At 42.2% G+C, this 20,856-nt stretch overlaps 2 protein-coding genes across 4 annotated transcripts in view; both read right to left on the reverse strand.

Moving 5' to 3' along the window:
* camsap2b (calmodulin regulated spectrin-associated protein family, member 2b) overlaps positions 1 to 10,867 on the reverse strand; it is a 29,917-nt gene extending 19,050 nt beyond the window's left edge. For both annotated transcript variants that reach the window (XM_080034503.1, XM_080034502.1), the window contains exons 1-2: positions 10,259 to 10,867; positions 5,676 to 5,935 (exon numbers count right to left, since the gene is read on the reverse strand). In XM_080034503.1, coding sequence (XP_079890629.1) covers positions 5,676 to 5,935; positions 10,259 to 10,397 — 399 coding nt within the window. In that variant the 5' untranslated portion in view covers positions 10,398 to 10,867. The remainder of the gene's footprint in view (positions 1 to 5,675; positions 5,936 to 10,258) is intronic.
* A 2,075-nt stretch (positions 10,868 to 12,942) lies between these two features.
* On the reverse strand, positions 12,943 to 16,088 carry ticam1 (TIR domain containing adaptor molecule 1). Of its 2 annotated transcripts, none has more exons than XM_080034228.1 (2): positions 16,030 to 16,088; positions 12,943 to 15,571 (listed from the first exon to the last, which is right to left on the reverse strand). In XM_080034228.1, exon 2 carries the CDS (start codon positions 15,419 to 15,421, stop codon positions 13,622 to 13,624), a length of 1,800 nt encoding a protein of 599 aa, XP_079890354.1. In that variant the 5' UTR covers positions 15,422 to 15,571; positions 16,030 to 16,088; the 3' UTR covers positions 12,943 to 13,621. The 2 variants fall into 2 exon arrangements, with proteins under 2 accessions (XP_079890354.1, XP_079890355.1); XM_080034229.1 differs by lacking the exon at positions 16,030 to 16,088 and adding an exon at positions 15,813 to 16,006.
* Positions 16,089 to 20,856: the final 4,768 nt, after the last annotated feature.

Consider the following 20,856-nt stretch of genomic DNA (forward strand, 5'->3'; position numbering starts at 1 on the left):
CCCCTTTCGGATGTAGCTCCAAAAGGCATCTGGATACATGGATCTACATGACAGCAATTATTATGACAACACTAACATAGCATTCATATCTCCTCATATCATAATATATATTTATATTGTAATTTGACATTAAATATGTTACAATACAAGATAATGTAATCTTATTTCATAAGTCTCCTCCTTGCGGTGATGTAAAACATAGTTTGTGAATGCGTATCTTCCTCCATAGTGCCTCTTTTATTCTTCAGGCTGCTCCTGCGTCACACTGACTTTGCTTCATCTGTGTGGATTTGTGTTTGTTAACTTGAGCTGGAGTTCAGCAAAGCCAGTGTACAGTTGTCTACTAAGTGAGCAAGGATTCTGCATGCGGAGCACACACTTCTGAGAGCTCAATTTGTAGTATGTAGCAAGCCTAGGTTACTGTACCCTAAAATGAACCTAACCCACTTCAAAACCTACTCTGTCCTCTGATGTCAACTGAGGATGTTTTGTGGACGCTAGGAAGTTAATGAGAGGACAGGTAATTGGCATCCTCTAAAGTGTATCTTTGGAAAATCAACCGCTCTTGCCTCATGACATCTGAAACCACTCTGTACTTGTCTGTACATTTAGGACTGGCTTTATACTATACACATTACCTAATTTGGAGTCACTCACTTTACATGAGTGGTTTTACCAGCCATAAACACCTACACAAAGCTTGACATTCAACTGGCCTTTTCTAATCCCATTCCAGGCCGGTCAGACCATCGGACCTCCCCTTCCCTTTCCTGTCACACCACAGGTCTACTCAAAAACATTTACGCTCTGAGTTCACTTTGTGTGTGTGTGTTTGTCTGTGTGTGTGTGTGTGTGTGTGTGTGTGTGTGTGTGTGTGTGTGTGTGTGTGTGTTTGTGCTTACTTTGTGCTCGTCGCTAAGCTAAAGGCATCAGGCGAGTGTTCAACCTTGCTGAACAAACATCTTAAGTCAGGTGCTCCATGATCCAGGCGACTCAAACCAAAAGAAACAAACAAGCATTGAGACCTTATTCCACCGCAGCCAGTAGTGTCAGGCACAGGCCTCTGTTCATCATAACCACAGAGCCCTCGTGTAACAGCCAGTATATGACCAAGTGTTTCCCTGAGAAACGAACAAGTCTGATCCGGTGCTATGACTCTGGACTGATCGACGTCAGCAGAGCAGCACCACATGTTCACTTGCCAGTCTAAACAGACAGCGTGTACCAAGGAAATATAATTCCTCATGGAAATAAAGTGCTGAGATACTTAAATAAACAGGACCCAAGTGCCAAATGATGTCAGCATACAGTATGTAATTAATTGGTTCTTAACAAGACAATACAGTATGTTTTACGGAATGCTCCAGGCTGCTTTAGTCTTTTAAATGGGTAAACAGGATTGTTTGGGTTGGCGCTTGAACATAGAGATGCCACACTATGGGAAACGGATATTGAAGTGTCTTTGAAACAGTCTGCAGACACTGTTTTGAATTCCTGCATCTTCAGGATATTGCCAGATACTTGACATTGCACGCATCCCACCCCCCAGAGGTACAGTAGTCGGTCGGGGCTAACAGGTGGACTGACTGACAGAAAGAGGGAGAGACAGACAGAGAGAGAGAGAGACAGGCCAAGCAGCTTAGACTGGAGCTGGAGATCCAGAAAACATGGTGTTCATGAAGCACACTGAGCTTTCTCTGATTGCGATTGAAGCTTTTCTGAACTCATTTGCATAAAACCCCTAAATCTTTAATAAAGAAGCTTTCGTAGGTTTGTTCACATGGGTAAGGGTCTGTGTGCGCACGTTTATGAGTGTATATGAGAGCAAGAGCGAGGGGCGGGGAAGCCACGAGCATTTAAATGGTGATGAGGAATCACTTTTTTGTGCCACTATGCTGGAATGTAAAAGTTTGGCCATTACTAGACAAAACTGCATGTTTTGTAAATGTTCTGGGACTCCATGAAAATTGGGGATTCAATAAAGCTCTAGTAATTTTTTCATAATACCACAACTTTTTACATTTCATGAAATATTTTTTTTAATAAGATATTAGATTCAGATTAATATGTGTGTGTGTGTGTGTGTGTGTGTGTGTGTGTGTGTGTGTGTGTGTGTGTGTGTGTGTGTGTGTGTGTGTGTGTGTGTGTGTGTGTGGTTGTACTTGGATGTCCTTAATGTGTGTATGGGTGTGTGCAGAAAGTCAGACAAGAAGACAGATAGCACATGAAACCCCTGCTTACATATCTACAGAGTGTTCTAGTATCCGCTAATGTTGACACTACAGCATGGAGCCATGTGGTGTCTTCTATAATCCCTTCACAAAGACTTGGTGGTGTGTGTGTGTGTGTGTGTGTGTGTGTGCGCGTGAGTTTGCATATGTGTGCGTGAGTAGTATGCATGTGTGTGTGTGCTTGCGTGTGCATGGATGCAAGACTAAAACATTCATTGAGACAGACACGCCTTATAAGGCTGTGGGAATGGCAGCCACTGGTCATAAAGAGCTGCAAAGAGCTATAGTTGTACACGATCCAACAAGGGCATCAGTATTCATTATCACTACTGTTGTATGGCTGCATGTGTGTGTGTGTGTGTGTGTGTGTGTGTGTGTGTGTGTGTGTGTGTGTGTGTGTGTGTGTGTGCCCTTGATCAAAGGCATATATAAGAAAAGCAAGGTACAGCTGAGCAAACAGATAATCAAACTAACCCCTTCCTCCACAAACATCACAAGTGTCCTTTCGACGCAGGTAGACATTAAAAAATGACCTACATCTGAGCATTGACGTGGTTTTATTATTCAACTTTGCGCCTGCATGTTTGTCCCCATTGTAATGTTGTGCGTGCATGGGACAGCTAAAGATGCAAGTGTCTAATCTGCCAATAAAAATGAACGACCGCCCTCGCCTTTCTTCCTCACACACAAGCACATCCGTAAAAAACCTTCCAAATCCTTCAGCAATTTTTGACAGGAAGCTTTTAGGGCGAAGGCACACGCCCCTCTGCAGAGTTATTCAATTACCGCTACTGCTTTCTCTCTCTCTCTTTCCCGCCTCATTGTTTAAACGCTTTGAGGGCAGCATGCGCCAGACGGGGACATATAAAAGTCAAGGACAGACAGAAAGGTGAAGCTATGTGTTGTGCACACTGCTGGATTGTCTGACAGCTCTGTGTGACGCGTGTTCAAGAGGGAATAATGTGCCACCAGACATGCTTTAGACTCACTGTGAGACCCCACCCTCCACAGTGCTGCAGTAGGCTAGTGCACATCACGTCTTCCTCCTTTTCTCCTCCCCTCAACCCTCCCTGCTGCTTTCCTTGTACTCTGCTCTTCCCCCCCAAATCCTATCCCCTCTTTCCAGATGGCCACATTAACAGTATAGGCCTTTTCCACTCGCTCTCTGGCACGCATGTGTACTCCCACCCGCCAAAAAGGCAATACCTTATTCCCCCTCTCTTCTTTATCTTTCCCTTCCCGCCTTTCCCACAGCTCTTTCCATTCGTCCTTACTGTAGACTTCCACGTTCACCCTTTCCTCTCTTCTTCTTCTCTTGCTCTACTTCCTGCAGGATTCCAGCCAAATGGCAGCCCCCTAAAACCCTCCAATCTGACAGACTGCCACGCTCCTCCTCCTCCTCCTCCTCCCTGACATGAGTTATTCGGCTGTTGCACAGTATTCGGAAAAACCATGAGCTCATCATTTTCTCTGCAGATATACCATACACCAAAATGAAAAGCCTCAACTTTAGCGGAACCGAAATTATCCTGCTAAGTCTACAAATACGCAGCATGCACACACACACAGGCAGTCAGTCCTACTGCAGAACCAATCAAGTGAATTCAGAGGGTAGGAGAGCAACACATAAGGAATGGACTGATTAACAAATTGCCTGGCTGTGTGTTACACAAATGAAGGTCGATAGTCATAGGGTGTCTACAGGGATATAGGCTCCATCTGTATACTTAAAAGCTGTCCACTTAATCACCTGCCATGCACAAGGCATTGGAGACAAAGACGGATGCATAGACATGTACTAGGCTACACTTAGGTGTGAAAGGACATGGGATCGTTAAACGTTGCAGCTTAATGACACCCTCAGCCGATGAGCTGTGCAGAGAGCGCAATCAACAGCAAACGTAAAAAATGTCCTTCATTAATGACTTTGAACCAATGCCCTATGAAAAAATGGAGAGCAAAATAAAATACTGGCCACAACCTGAGAGGAAGACAGATGTGTGGTCACCGGTAAGGGGCCTAATGAAATGTGCTTAAGCTTCAATGAAATATTCAGGAGACAACAATGACCTGCTCTCATTGAATCCACAAAAATGGAGTTTGGATAGGACAAACGGAAAATAAAGAGGACAGGAAGAGAGAGATGGAGACAGAACAGACAGACAAGAGAGTTGAGGAAAGAAACAGTGAAGAGACAGAGTGAGAGTGAGTGAGTGAAGGAGGAAGGGGGGAGAGAGAGAGGGTGCGCCGCAATGCAGACACCTTTTGGCGTCAGCAGAAGTGCCCGGTCTCCAGCCATGCGTGTGCAAGCAGTGTCTCTGCATCATGCTGCTGCATCAGACTTGCCCTCCTTTCACAGCTAAAGCCCTAGAAACCAACACTTTTTGGGCTCTGAATGTATTACCCTCCAGTGTTATGTTCTAGAGCTAAGACTCTAATTAACTAATTGATTATTCAATCAACCAGAAATGAATGATACTTATGGTAATCGAGTAATTTTCAAGCACAAATGCCCCAAATTAGACCGTTTCAGCCTTTGCTGTTTGCTTCTCGATAACAAAATTGCAAACTGAAGATCCATCGGGTTTGGGCTGAACCGGCACTATAAAGACATAATGTCACTCTGGGCTCAAAGAGTTTGTGATCGGCACATTCCTCTGTTTTCCGATGTTATTCCATCCAGTGCTGCACACAGTATTGACAACATACTACCAGGATATCTCTTGGTGGTGGGAGCTAAGACATGTTTGCCCGCTGCTGTCTAACAACACAGGCTGAACAGTGAGTAATGGGTTGCTATAGGAAACCCGTCATTAGCGGTTGTTTTTCTCCCAACAGGACAGATCTTGGAGGACGGTCTGACAGTAGGACACATGGAGCGGGGTTCACAAACACACTAGCACGTAACTCACTTATTCCCCAGGCAATTAAAAAGCGTAGCCCTGAAGCCATTATTAGAACAGAAAATCAATTGGGTTGAGTAATTTATCAAGCATTTGCAGGTTCCAGCTTTTCAAATATTTGTCGCCTTTTTTCAGTTTTATATCATTGTAAATATTATATGTCAGTGTTTTGGACTGTTAGAGTGTCGAATCAAGTAATTGGATGACAAAATCCTTGGCTCTGGGAAATTGTAATGGCCATTTATTTTTTTCTAGTTTTTGACATGTTATGACAGTTAATGAAATTGAATCCTTAGTTGTAACCCTGGTTTACACTTTTTCACACAGCGTATCACCACGGATTCAGATATATTTGCCATATGTTGTAAGTGCGATCATGTACAGAATGATCACAGTAAAAGTGTGTATGACTAAATGCAGAAGTTTAGTTTTGAGTTCCGAGTTCCACACACAATCCAGAAAAAAGTAAATTAGAAACTAGGAAAATCTGGTTGCTTTCTGTAATTGTTTCCTTTCCCAACAGGTGCACACTTCCACTCACCATGCGTATAGGCGTGCTGGTCAGGTCTCTCTCAGTGACCAGTCGGTCCTGGTCAGTGACGTACAGGCCTTTCTGAGCCAGGGCCTGGATGACTGCGTTGTGTCCCAGTAAAGGTTTGACGGCATCACTGCGTAGAATAAGGCTCCCTGCCCGGCAGTACAGCTCTGCAGACTGGAGCAGGCTGGCCACTGGAGGCTTCAGGTGCTCTTGGTTATACTGGTCCCTGTACAAAGGCTCAACCAGCTCCTCTGGCACTGCATCTGTAGGGAGATAAGGAGAGGAGAGAGGATATGAGTTACCACCATGGCAATAAAAAAAAGCTATGAGACTTTTTCTTCATATTTTACTAGCCTGTGTTGTCGTTGCTATGGTTTTTACTCCACTGTATTTAAGAGCCTCGCCTTTCGTGGCCAAAACCAGCTCCGCACAAACAATCACACAAACCAAGAAAAGATGGCATAAAGCACACAACTTCCCGAACATCGTCCCTGAAAAGTACATTTCCCCTCAAAAACGTAGAGAGAAATGGGTTAATCTCAACCATAAGGTCAGCTAGTGGTGAAAGGCAGAGAGAGAGAGAGTTTTCACCATTACTATATCAAGCGTGCCAAAGTCATGTGCATAATTGCTGGGGCTTCTCTTACAGAGGATTCAAGCAGGACATCATGTGAGCAAAACACTACAGTGTGTGTGTGTGTGTGTGTGTGTGTGTGTGTGTGTGTGTGTGTGTGTGTGTGTGTGTGTGTGTGTGTGTGTGTGTGTGTGTGTGCGCGTGCGTGCGTAGCGTGCATGTGTCAAGTACACTGTAGGTAAAAGTATGTCTATATGAGTCATGAGCTTTTAATCCTTTTTTCTCCCCCAGGAAAATCTGATTTGAAAAAAATAAAAAATTGCTACACACAGCACACTGGCTGTCTCTTGTGCTTCACCATACTACATTGTTGTTGACTACACCACATCCTGAGACTCAAAGTCATACTATACAAGTCATCAATATGTCACTGAATTACATGCAACATACTCTGTATCTGCACACAACAGATCCAGTATAGGAATGTGTATGTTGACACAATGTTTTATAACACTGTGTGTCCAGTATGATGAGTGTTGTATTCCTGGTGTGTCGGGTCATTTCCCCTGGATCACACTGAAGGAAACAAAGGAAACACTAAAGGAATCTATCTTAAAGGTACAGCGTTCTGTTCTTCAATCATACAAGATAACAAAAAAAACACTGTACAAGGGAAGGAACACACCAAAACATCATAATAAAATCACACATTTAGTCCATAAAAAAAATCCATTAAGCTTGTGATCAAACCTCGGCAGTTTTCCAGTGGCTGTGGTTAGAGCACCCCTCCCCATAACTGGGTGATGAAAAGATATACAAAGCAACAGGAATATGTTGAACCACATCAACATCAACTGTATATAACAAGCCCTCATGTGTCTAGTCACAACAACTATTGATTCAACTTTTGTCAGAATGTCTAATAAGCTTTACAAATTTGGTATTTGAAGTGAGAATTGTACTTGTAAGTAATTGTACGCCCTGTGCAGAGCATTCACTCACAAAGACGCAAGATCTCTTTTTTATATAATGGTAGTTTGCATTTGAGCTCTTCAGTTAAACTACCTTTAAGCATCAAGGTTAGTAAAATCATTTTCACCTGTAAAAAGAACAGCATGCTGGAGCTTTTATTTCTAGAGTTCATGAAAATCTGCCTCGTCAAGTAAAAACCCCTCTCCTTTGTGTTGGCCATCAAAGAGGAAACAGACAGGAAGTAGCTGCCACAGGAAGTCCAGGCACAGAGAAGACTGCTCCCCTGGAGACCCCCAGGATCACAGCTCAGCATATCCAACATCACGGTCAGCAGTGTTTATCTCTGCAGGCTAACTGCTCTTTCTTTAACCTTTTTTTTCTTAAACAGACAGTGACCAGTGACCATGAGATACATAAAAGATGACTTTACAAAGATCAATGCTGTTACAGGTGAAGTCAGCCATACTGAAAAAGGCTTGTGGCCAATCGGATCGTATAAGATATTCACGATTTTGCCAAAAAGGGATTTTGTCAACAAGCATTCTTCAGAATCTGTGGCTCCACCTTTAATGCATTTATTCTTAAATACATTTGTTTTGCTAGTCGTTTAATCACTTGGATGTTTAAGTGTGTAGAGGCAACGTGTGTTGGTCCTCTGCTGCCGTTATGATGCCAACATGACACATGAGGACAATGTGTGGAGACATTACAGCTGTGCCCTTTCCTTCACTGCACACCCACTCACTAAACTCCTCATGTACAAATGTCAGTCCACATCTTTACAAAGCATCTGAAAACTGGTTCACTTTCTTTGGCTTTCTTTTTATTTCATACCTTCTACATACTGTGATTCTGTTCCAGTTTTTGATTGAAATTTTGTATTTACAGCCCAGTATGACAAATAGCAATTTGCCTCTGGGGGCTTTACGATCTGTACAGCACTCAACACCCTCTGTCCTTAGCTTGTTTTTAAAAATGGTCTTCTCTGTCTCTTTGATGTCCCTCTCCACTCCTTCCTCCTACCATTAAATCCCTTTGTTTTGTTTTCTGCACACTATGTGTCCGAGAGGTGTAAGCTCTGGCACAAATGTGTGCTATACGTCAATACATATCTCTCTGACGTTTCAGTTCAAACTTTCAGTTGATGAGAAAGTTGTGTTACATGTGAGCTTTGCCAGATTCAAACCCATCGCTCTACTGTCCAAACTAGGCCAAACAAGGCTCTGAGGATCTGGTCACGATGAATTGGAACACAGCCCTCTGTGGTGCTGAGAGCTGAAAAGTGTGTCACTAGAGGTAGCAGTATAGTAACAGCCACGGGTCCTGTTGAACTAAGAACAGCTTCCTCACATGTTGCTCAGTGGTACAAGAACTTTGTTACTGTAATTAAGTCGATTTTTTCGAGTATCTATACTTTACCTGAGTTTTTATATTTATTGCAACTTTTACTTTTATTTCACAACATTAATATGAAAAAATACATACTTTTACTCCACTACATTTACATGGGACACTGCAAGTACAGAGCAAACATTGCTCCACCATTTCATGCTGTCAGAGAAGCTGTTTTGCACTCACTAGATCAATGGGTGTGATTCATAGGTCTGTCTTTTGATCTCTCTCTTTCTAGGTTTGTCCGTCTGTGTGGCGGCCACTCAGACAGTACAGTACATGGTGCTGTTAAAAGCATTTATTAAGAGCTGGAGTAAACCTGTGGGCTGAGAGCAGGCTGGAACGACTCTTTATACGAGGGCAGGCTGCCAGATCTGCTTAGACCCCACTGAGGACGGGGAGACAGGCCACAGATCGCATGCATGTAGTTTCAGATGAAGTATGAGACACACATATGGTCCATATGAAAACATCGCCATTGTTTCTGTCAAGAAAAGCCAAACATTCAGTCGTCTGTAATTTGTATGTAACTATTAGGCATAAGTGTGCTCAGAAAGGAATAACTGGAGTAGTGCTGAAACAATTAGTCAATCAATTAGTTGGAGCCAAATGTAAGACCAGAATATGTTTGAACCAAACTGTGGGCCCTGCTGCTGTAAACTGTGGGATATTTAAGAAGCCACTTTGGCCTTTATAACGGTGAGATGATGAGCATCAACATTTCGATCAGATATCTTAGAACGTTTAGTTAGCCAGCTAGTAAATTAAATTGCAGGAAGTCATTAGACTTTTTAAACAGCCAGAGTGAGTGAGGTGGTTAGCTAACTGTGTATAGCATGATGAACACACAATTGTTGACATGATGTGTCTTTGTAGTGTTGGAAACTTGGCTGGCTCTGGCTGAAACGCACACATGTTAATTGTGCTTTTTAGCTCTTCTTACAATACACTGTATTTGAAGATTGTTTTCACGATGTGAATGCATTTGGATTGTGCCCATCTCAACTGAATTATGTGACATTTCAGACGATTTTTCAACTAATTTAGAAAAACAATCAACAGACCGATGTTACCTGCAGTCCTTAACCTAAGTCACAACCACAGACATCACGTCCTTGCTGCATCTGCTGATCAGCCATTTAAAAACAACGAGGGCTGACCATAAAGCTCTGTAGCAGTCAGAAGGTTACATATAGGCTTGCAGGGGGGGATAATTAGTTTCAGGCATGCAACAGGTTAAATCAATGAGAGTGACTGCAACAGTGAACTCATAAAAAAACACTGCAATGTTAACACAAATAAATAAAATGTAGAGTGTAGGCCTACATCAGTTTGATTACTACTCACTGAATGGATTGAGTTGTGTATTATTTGGTGAAAAAAACTGCTTTTCACAGAATAGGAAGAGAATGTTTCTATTTAACAACAACAACAACAGAGGAACACTGAAGTAAGTCAGCTGTTTTAATTGAGTTTGACTATGACATTGATTGTCTGATTACAGGCTATTGTTTATCAAATAATCCCACTTGCCCTCCTCAACAGCAGTCCACATCCTTACAAGTGTGAAAGATCATGAACCCCTTTTCAAATGTTTCTCCCAAAAAATGTAACGGTGAGATGAAAACTATTAGGAGGCGCCACCTACCCGAGCCGAAAGCCTTGGCCACCAGCCACGTCAGGCTGCACGATATCTTGGCCCTGGTGAAGTCGTAGTGATCGAAGCTCTTTATCGCAGGGACGATGAAGGTCCGTCTCATCCCTCGGTCGTCTGTCGCATCTCCCATCTTCTCGTTCTCTCTTTCTCTCCGTCTGTCCGTCAGGGTCCCGCTACACGTCAGCCTGAGGAATTCCTTCTGACTGCGGATGACATCCCGTCCAGAGGAATTCAATGCAGCAAAATTTCCGCTTCTCCAGAGGGGGAGAAAAAAAATTGGAAAAAAAACTTTGAGCGTGGCCTGAGCGTTGGTTGTTGGGAGAGCACGACTAGTTTGGACAGGAGCTCCTTGCTTACATCCCAAGTGTTGTGTCCTTTCCGGCTCAGTGATATCCTTCAACCCTGTTCAGCAGAAGGATTTCTGAAGATTTTCTCCATTCCTCGACATTATCATCCTGTGGCTGTCCGACATAACGGAGCGGCTGTGCGGCAGAGGAGGACAGCTACAGCCTCGCTCATTAACCACAGACGTTGTTCATGTCCATGTCGGCCTGCCCCTTTCTTCTCTTTACTCTTTTTCCTCTCTCCCTCTCCCTCTATCTCCGCGCGGCGTCTTCTCTGCGCCTTTCCTGCCGCAGCCGCACTGATCGGAGGATAGAGAGCAGTGCGCACGCGCGATCCACCCACCCAGTCTACTGTCAGGAGTCACCACCAAACCAAGGTGGAGCTAACTGGCACTGGCAGCAAGGTTTTCTGACTAACTCCCAGATGTTGTTTCCATGGAGAAATGGAGGAAGACACCTACATTTTTTGTAAGAAGAGTTGTGAATAGCCTATTACTAGGCTATATTAGTTTATTTCCTCTATGCATTTGGAAATATTTCAAATAGCCTAGTAGCCTATTTAGCTAGGTAGGCATCGTTGCTTACTTTGAGTGTTATGATTCACTTCTTTATGGTTACTAATTGCACAAACCAAAAATTTCTAAATCTTAATCAAATGTCTTACTATTTTTGTTTTGTAGGCTATGACATCACAATGAGGATTCCGACAAATCCTTGACAGCAGGCAAGTGATTGAAACACACAGGAATGGCAAAAAGTATCAGAAAAAGGCTTTAGCACTTTTTGTTCAATTCTATTGAGGAGGCAGTGACTTATTATAATATTGACAATTGATTATAATTGGTTCCGTTAATAGGTGTTGATGAAGCTGTAAAGAAAAGAAAGTGTGCTCACAATTGCTTCTGGTACACTGAGTAGGCTATTTGTATTTTGTAAGATTGTAGACTTTTACACTTCAGAGGGAGATAGGCCTACATGTAGAGTCACACATACTAGCCTATAAAATATTGCTGTTTCTGGTTGAGCTCATGCATCTCCAAACTAACGGTGTTTCATGAAAAAAGGAATGGATTTTGCTTCATCACAACTCATTCTTAAAATATTAATGGTCATGAAAATGGTGATGTGTGCAACAGGTCAGAGGACACACCCATGTGGACAATAGATAAAATGATAAAGGTTGTTTTGTAGCGGAATGTGCACTTACTGAAAATAGTCCTGCACAACTGAACAAAGGTATCACACACACACACACACACACACACACACACACACACACACACACACACACACACACACACACACACACTTAAAGGCGTAAAACAAATAAACAGTGTACTATAAACCTTATTTTTGTTACCTTCGGAAATTAAGTATACCATGTTCCCTCAAAAAAAGTATGCTAAATAAAATTATTACCTGTCACAACAGGATGACTCATTTGATGTGATATTTGGGCAAAAAGGAAGCATGAGTGTGCTTTTAGGGCACAGACTAAACCTACTCAACCGTATCATGCATATCTTGGAGGAGACAATATGACATTTCAGCTAAACCTGATTTCACGTGATGCATTTCGAACCTTATATATATATATATATATATATATTAGAATGTGTTCATTTTATATTGTGTAACAACTTTGACTTCAGGAGCCTTATCAATAATAATAAAAATACAACGTGTTTTCCCACTGTGGATTTGCTCATAAAGTACATTCAAACTGCATCAGAAAACATTACATGAGGAAGAACACTGCCTCAACATTAAAAAACTAAAACTAAAATGTTGCCCAAATACTAATAATGTAAAAAGAACAAGTGCTGCTGCAGTGGGTTTTCCTGATCTTCTCAGATAGTTTGGAGTGTTGTCACTGCTTTTCATAATACCAATTTAAACAAACTATCTTAAATCTGCCAAACTCTACCTGTAACTGTTTTAATTAGACTATATTGTACTTTCACCCATTTAATTTTAATTGCTGCCACTCTTCACCACTATGTAAATGTTTCAATTGTTTTTTTTTCTCTTCACCTGTTGTTGTGTATTTGATGTTTTTGCATTGAATATTGTTTATGTATTGTTGTTTTTCCTTTGAATTTGCTTTGAACTCGACATCATTGTAAATGAGGGTCACCCCTCAATTTGTCTCTCGAGGATAAATAAAAGTTAAATGAAAATGAAATGAAATAATTGTGCATCTGAATTAGTAAGTAGCCAGGTAATCTCAGCATGCAGTTCGGCTCATAGATATAACATTAGATATGCAGTGTGTAAGTCGGTCCTATAGTAAAGCAATAGACTTAGTCGTTAAATTTTCAAATGGATTTTATTATTTAGTGGCAACCAGTGATGTTCACTCATGCCAACTTTTGTTAACAGCCTGCTGCACTGGTCCTCTGCAGCTACAGACATGAAAAACAACGACAGGAGTTCATATGAGATGATATGAGAGAGAGAGTGGAGGTCAGACAAGGATATAAACAATCATATTTTGTGTTTTTACAGCCAACTTTTACAGCTGCTATTATACTTTCTCACAATGATTCAAACCTAAACATATACCCATGCAGAAACCTGGAAGAAAACCGTAATCACAGAATACCAATACTATTGAATAACCCTGCACTTCAAATATTCTATGAAGTTACAAAATTAAGCACAAATACACGTGTATCAGCATTGCTCCCTAGTGTCTAAAGTGGGTTCTTACAGCTGATGGAATCAGGAAGTGCACTTCATGTATCTGTCAGTAGATGGCAGTGCTCTACTAAGTATTCCTCTCACCTTAGTTTCCCACTCAAGTCAGAGATACCTTGCTCTTTTGACAGTTTTATTGTTTTGTTTTGTTTTGTTTTGCTTTCCCCAACACGTTTTAATACAAAGAATCATTCTGAAGCTATTGTTCCACAGTGGTTGTTACTGCACTGACATTGTAGTGTTCAGTAAAAACATGATTATTTCTAAAAAAAAAATTCTTACAAATAAATTGTTCTTTGAGCCCATGAGTTTACTGCTCCTCATCCTCTTTGTCTGCACCTCCGCCCGAACCCACCGTCATTTGAGATTCATTACCAATCATAATGTAGTTTGCATTTTCAATGTGAATATGTTGTCCATGTGGCCACGATAGCCTGCCATCACCAGTGTCCTCCTGCTCTTGAGTCACACCTGGCTGGAGAAGAAGCTTTTGTTCCATTAAAAGATAGAGGTGCTCTCTCTGCAGCCCCTGAACTGTTTTACACTCTTTGTTCAACTGTCTTAAGTGCTGGTTTGAATATTTTAGTCTCTCTTTTGTCTTTTTTGCCTTCTTAAGTGTCTGCTCTGCGGCCCACAGTTTCTTCTGTTTTTCAATCATCGCCGCGGACAAACCCTTTCGTATTTTTCTCTCAAAGTTAGCAGCCTCGTCCAGGTGAACTAATGTCCGCAACACTGGGGAGATGCTCTCCCTGGGCATGCGGTTCTCCCGTGGCAGCAGGGGGATGACAGTGTTGAACTTGTGTTTTTTTTCGATGGCATTGATGAGGGCAGAGTGCGTCTGTAGTTCCTGCATTGGGTTGTCGAAGTTGCGGGTAAGCAGCAGGAAGGTAAATGCTGTGTTGTTGATTGCATCATCCACACACTTAAGGGTGCTCCTTCCAGGGACAGCAAAGTCCACAGAGAAAGTTGCACCTTCTCTATTTATGACCGCTTTCACTTTTTCCCTGATGTTCTCAGCCATATTCTCATCCTCTGGAGCATGCATGATAACAAATGCATAAAATATGGCCTCCTCCTCCTCCTCCTCGTCTTCTGCGGGGGGCGTCGTGGGCAGAAATGTGTTTGCTGCGGCAGCTTGTGCACCTTCTTCAGGTTCAGTTTTTGGTTTCGTGGTTTTGGTTGGAGTCTCAATGCGAGCGATAGGATTGTCCAACTTAAGGCTCTCCGCAGCTAGCGTTTCATCCACCTTTGAGTGTTTCTTTGCTCCAAACGCAGCAGGCCCATTGGAATCAGGCTGACGCTCCTCAGATGTTTTGGATTGCACGATGTCGGGTTCATTTTTGGCTTCACATTCACTAACATGGAGGACGGGGGTGTTTGGACTGAATTGATCTGATGTTCCTGGAGTTCTTTTATCATCCTGAAATAAGGCTGTCGGGGGTATGCTTATCTCTAGATGAGTTGGGTATGAGGGCATTGAGGAGCTCGCCTGCAGTGGGCTGGGCAGACTATGAGGGGTTTCTGACTGGTCAGTAACTTTTAAAGTTAAAGTTGTGTTTCCTTCAACCAGGCCACTATGTGACCCTGACTGGAGATCCAAGGAGGAGCATATCCACTCTGCAGCCTGAGGTCCGCAGACAACTTTAGCTTCCTCTCTGAGTGGATCATACTCAAGATACTTAAGATTGCTCGTTTTGTTTTGGTCATCACTGGAAATCGCTCTCTTGTACGCCATGTTTCTCAGGAGTGGACCACACAGCCTCTGTTCTGACAAAACTTTGAAAATGCGTGCCAACCCTGCCAAAGATTCTCCTGTAAATTCTTGAAAATGACCACATCGAATGCCAAAAACTTCCAATTTACCTTTGCTCATCTGCCACTTTTCGGCCAGATGGTTTGCGAGGTGGTTGTCCCCCAGAGACTGAAGTTTGTCCAGGGCCCGCTCCTCTTTCTGGAGAATGAGCAGACACAAGGCGTGTATGATATTATCTTCTGGGGACTCCCCCAGCAGGAATGTCAGGCTGAGTAGTCGCTCTGGTGGTGCTTTTACTAGTATGTCAAAGACCTCTCTCAGGCCCGTGCCCTGGTTTTCTTGTACCCCGAGACTCATTTTCACTCTTACTTGCTGCTGGACCTCCAAGCCTGTGACAGAAGCTGATAGGATCACACCGTATTGTCCCACATTTTCTTTATTTCTTCAAAATCTTGAGTAGTTGAAGAGACAGAGGTGAACAATTTCATGTAGCCTACATTCTTGCTTCTGTAAAGAGATACAAATCAAAGATCAGAAGTTGCGTCGTCAACATGTACGGTCATGACACGACTGGATCTTTGTACTTTGACTCCCAATTAAAGAAGTAGTACATTCATTTAGGGGAAAAGTGTCATACATTTTTTTTAGTGGATCAATCTTTGTACCATTCTTCCACCATCTAATCCTTAAACCTGATTTTCTAACACTAAAACAATAAAAACAAAAAAGCATGATAAGAATTACTAACCAGCACAGGATTTTAGATATCACACGGTTAAATTTAGTCGGTGTGCTTCCAGCTCTGAAAAGGAAGTGTCTCAGTGTCTCTGTTTCCAACTCCGTTTAACCACTACAAAAGTATTTTCTCTCAACAGGAAGTTCTTAGTTCACATTTAAGATTGACCTCAGAACTCCTCTGGGGCGTTGAGTTCAACCTTTACAGTCAAGTTGATCAGGATCCGTACCTTTGTCAGCCGTGCGGGCCTCTTTCTGACTGCAACTTGTTGCAGAACATAATGATGATGTCACATGTTGTGAAGTAAGGAAGCCCATGGAGGACAAAAGGCACAAACTGAAAAGGCACATGAAAAATCATTCATGACTAAAAAACAAAGTTCTCCACACTCCGCAAATGAGTTTAACCATCCTTAACAGATACTTTACATTTGCCATAATTGCTGCTCAACTCTGTTCTGTAACATGTACTGTATTACTATATAAAAACTGTATATTAATGTATACATATAACAAAATTAAAGTTAAAGTTAAACAAAAAAGTAACTTGTGAGTGTGGAAGTCTGTTTGTGCACAAAAGGCGCAGCAGAAGAGAAAATAATTCTGGCTTTTCTCCCTCTCTGGTGAGAGGCAAGTATATTTTTATCCACGGAGGAAACCTCAAACCCTGTATTTACCAGGGGTGGGGTCACACCAGGCAGAGTGCAAGCCAACGTCAAATCCCTCACTACAGTGCAGACAGAGAGCCTCTCTGTTCTTAGTGCAGAGTGCAGTGCAGTATAGCCACTTCTGAGAGAGATTGCAGTCAATCTATAGGAAGACCGTTGCTATGTCTCTTTTATATACAGTCAGTGGTCTAATTTAGCATCAGTATGTTTTTGCTTTTAAACAATGAAGTATCACAATTCACTTGAGCTATAAAGCACATGCCGCCAAGGCCACAGCTCTATTGTTTTAAGTATAACCCCTTAGGGACTTTAGCAAAAATTATCTTAGAAAAGGCAGAGGATATTATAAAATATTAGCTGAGAGGAGGACCAGGTTTTTCTTTTTAGCTAGATTTTTATTTTACTTTAGCCTTTCCTTATATACAGTATAGGTTAATATATACACACATCTCTTCCGACTGCACCTTGGCTAAGAAGAATGTGATGGATTAAAAAAGAATGGCAAATTATAATAGCACTTTGTAGTAGGGCTGGGCGATATGGGCCAAAATCAATATCTCGATATTTTTTTACTATATCTCGATATATTTCAAATCTCCTCTAGAGCACATCCTAAATGCTCAATTTAATTTATTTTTTGCATAACATCACACCAGTAATATGATTTAAATAGTCCCTGCAAAATGTGCCTGCACTAACAATGCATTAGGCTACATGAAACATGTTTATATTCATTAGTGCTTTCTATTGAAACAATTTGAAACTTGCACATGGCAAAGAGTTTGCACATTGTATTGATTATTCCACATCCTTCCACTCCCATACAATGGATCCAGCATTATTTTATTTGGAAACAGTTTTTTCCATCTTCTGTTAATCTGTAAACTGAGAACACTAATTATGACTCATTACAACCACTTACTAATTGTTTATCACCACTAACCCCCTGAAGATAGCAGCCACACTTTAAATGCAGAACAGGTTTTGATCCATAATAGTAGTCTATGTGTATAAAAGGCTCTGACATGTATAATGGTTACTGTCGCTTTAAGAGCAGTTGCTCCCTGTCTAAATTAAGTTTCGTTTTCTGCCTGTTAGTCCGAGAGAGAGATTCATGCAAGCGCAAACAGCAGGTGGCTCATCGTCCCTCTTGTTACCTGCCTTATTGTTTAATTCTCCTGTATTTAGTTAATGAAAATAAAACTGGAAGACAATCAGAGGATTTAAATAAATACGGCTGAGAATTAAATGGGATGCCGTGGTTGTGTGACGTTGGACCAAAAACTCCCCCGGCGCTCGTTCGCTTTCCTCTCATAATATAAGGACCAGGCTCTGTACAGCGGCCGCTTATGCTATCAAGCGCCCGTCTACAAAAAAGGTCCATGCTATGAACGACAGCCGCCTTCGCCGTCTTTCGCGCCCCCTCCACCCGCCCGTTCGGCTGTCATAAGAGCAGAGCCCTCGTCTTTTTTTCTCCCCCTCTCGTCGTTGTTTTCACATGGCGATAAAAGTAAACACTCACAGGGCACAGACTACGTCACAGGTGCGCGCCCAGGAGACTCTGGTTGGGAGGGGTGAGTGAGTGAGTTGCCAATGCATGTGAGTCTGTGAGGCAGAGGGGCAGAGAGCCACAGGAAAGAGCGAGAGAAGCGAACACCAGCGAGTTTGCCGGTGGCGGCGGCGGCTAAAAAAAAACACATTACGTGCCAATTTGTATTCGATGGTCGCGATAGGGTCATTTTATACATCCCCTGGAGCACATCTCGCGAATATATTCGATATATCGCCCAGCCCTACTTTGTAGTTTAGCTTATATTTGAAGCAGATTCCTGCTGTTCTGGGATTTAACCCTCATGGCTGAATGCACATATTGGAGGTTGCTTTAAATTAAGCATCAGCTAAATGTTATGTAATAAGTTACATAGTTATTGGGGATTGGGGCATTTCATCGGTTATGTAACCACAGATAGGGTTTGATAACATTGAATTGAATCCAAATTCTTTTGAATTCCTTATCAAATCCATTGAGGTAGTTTTATTTGCCGGTAACATCTCTTAGAATACTTCAACCAGGAAGATTCTACTGTGCAGAAAGAGTCTCTGGGTTTTCTTTAAATGTCTCAGTCTTGTTTTAGGGGCAGTGCGTTTCACAGGCAAAAGTGAAAACAACACAGTGGAAATAATGCTAATTCTACTTTTGCATTCAGCAAATACCAATTAAATGAATCGTTAATTTATTTGCATGCATTATGTACCCAATGTCACCTGGAGGCAAAATGGTTGCTGCATTGCTACCCATTGCTACAGGTCACATAGACTGATGGGTCAGAGAGTAGGGTGTAACAATGGTGTTAACTCATATCAGACGCTTTAAGGCTCCATGTTCAGTCAGTCAGTGTTGTTAACAACTGTGTTGCTGATTTAGATATGATACATGTTTTTCCAGATGACTGTAGTGTCAGAATAAGACATGATGAACCAAGTAAGATGGATCATTATTATTATTAATTGTTGGTGTACACGATGAAACAAGTTTTACCAATTCAATCATTTTCAGATTTATTTTTTAAATATTTAGCGAATAATATTGTAAAGTAAAAGGAAAGGTTGCAAATTCATTTTTAAACATCAATGAGGGTCTATCTTGTCAAAAAAGTGGACATACGATTCAGACCTCCACCCAACCCAGTAATTTCTCCCTAACTAGCCACAATATGCACATGAAATGTTTTCTAATCCCTCTTACACCATATATGCCTCAGTATGCATCCCTAGCACACACACACAAACACACAAGCAGACACACACATGGAAGCACACACGTCCACACAGCCTTAGGATCATCCTCGGTCAGTTACATAACGGACTGCCAAACGTCCATCTTTATTGAGGTCACTTCTTTTAACGAGACACACGCTCTCCCAGCAGCTGTGTTAGTCAGGCTGATGGTAAATTTGTCTTCACCTTCAGGGAAAACATACACAGTAATAGGCTCTGGCAGTCAGGCAAAATCATGGCTTTTTCGGTAACAGAGTTTGTAGCAAATCCATCCTGACCTCTGCTTGTTTTTTTTGATGTTGGTTAAAACATTAAGTTGTTTTAACACAAATGCATGCAACCCTCTCTTAACTTGGTATATTGCCATGAACTAAAATGCACAGATGTGTGCGTCTGTGTGCTTGTGAGTCCGGTTTCTGGCTGTGGGAGAGAGCCCTGAGGGAGACACAGAGGGGTCACATATAAGAGGCTTTAGGGCAGACAAGTGAAAAGGAGGCCCTTTCTTGGACAGAGACTATGGATTAGGATGAAAGACATACGAGTGGGGGATGCTCACCCCTTTTTTTATCTGTCTCACATGCTTGCTGCATCTCTCGTGCACATTCTGCATCATGACTATTCAAAATGAGCCAGAAAATAAAGAAGAAGATACAAAAGCAGACACAGTGGAAGATACGGAGAGGGAGAAAGAGAGATACAAAGCAAAGTAGATAAGAGAGTGAGATAGGGGCCGGACTGAGACCTTGACTGATCGATAGCCTCTTTAGAATTCTATTTGTGAGAGGCCATGCAACGCGCTCCTCTTTTCCCAGCCACTTGATTCGTCACACATGCTAAGAGAATTTAACACACTCGCTCCTGGCAGGCAAATATACGCTCCACACACATGTACATGTGAAGACATACACAGATACAAGGCCATGCACTCATTCAATCGAGCGTCCACGCCCACAGTTTGGCCTCTATTGAAACACTGAATGAAACACCTGCACTCCAGCCACTACTGCACTCAGCAGAGAAGTTGTTTTCCATTTTGCTGGATTCTCTACAGTTTTGCTGAGGAAACTCGAAGCAGCGTACAGCTTTAAATCTTACGCAACGGTGTGCTTTTTTCTAGAATAAGAGCGAGAGATTATGTACGGATGGTTGCAGCTTTAGGTAGCCTACATACAGTGCATTGCGTCAAGCACAGTCCATGCATGTATCAAAGCAAAAATAACCCTAGTTATCACATACTGAGGCTAGTTTATGTTGTTCACAGAGCGGGCCCACAGATCTGAGTTAATGTGACAGTTAACTAGCATTAATTCAGGAGCAAAGGTAAATGAAGCGGGCCTGCGGACGCGACAGGGGAGTGCAGTGTGGATGGGAAGACGTGTGTACTGTACCACACCGGACCATGCTTGGATGAGCATGTAGGCCATGCCAACAACAATGCATAATACAGCCTCTGGTGATGGGGGATGCATATGCACACACACACACACACACACACACAAACTTACACGCATGCACAGACATTGATGTTGATGGGGCATGGAGCAGTTTATGCTCATATCAAGAGAAGGTCTTTGATCAGTGTGACAGGAAGGGCACTCGCCCCAAAGGAAT

Source organism: Ammodytes marinus, assembly GCF_949987685.1.
Source record: "Ammodytes marinus genome assembly, chromosome: 9".
NCBI classification, from domain to species: domain Eukaryota; kingdom Metazoa; phylum Chordata; class Actinopteri; order Uranoscopiformes; family Ammodytidae; genus Ammodytes; species Ammodytes marinus.

What these genes read in the sequence shown, in the direction of transcription:
- ticam1 (XM_080034228.1), bottom strand. Translation starts at nt 15,421, where the DNA reads ATGAGTCTCGGGGTACAAGAAAACCAGGGCACGGGCCTGAGAGAGGTC.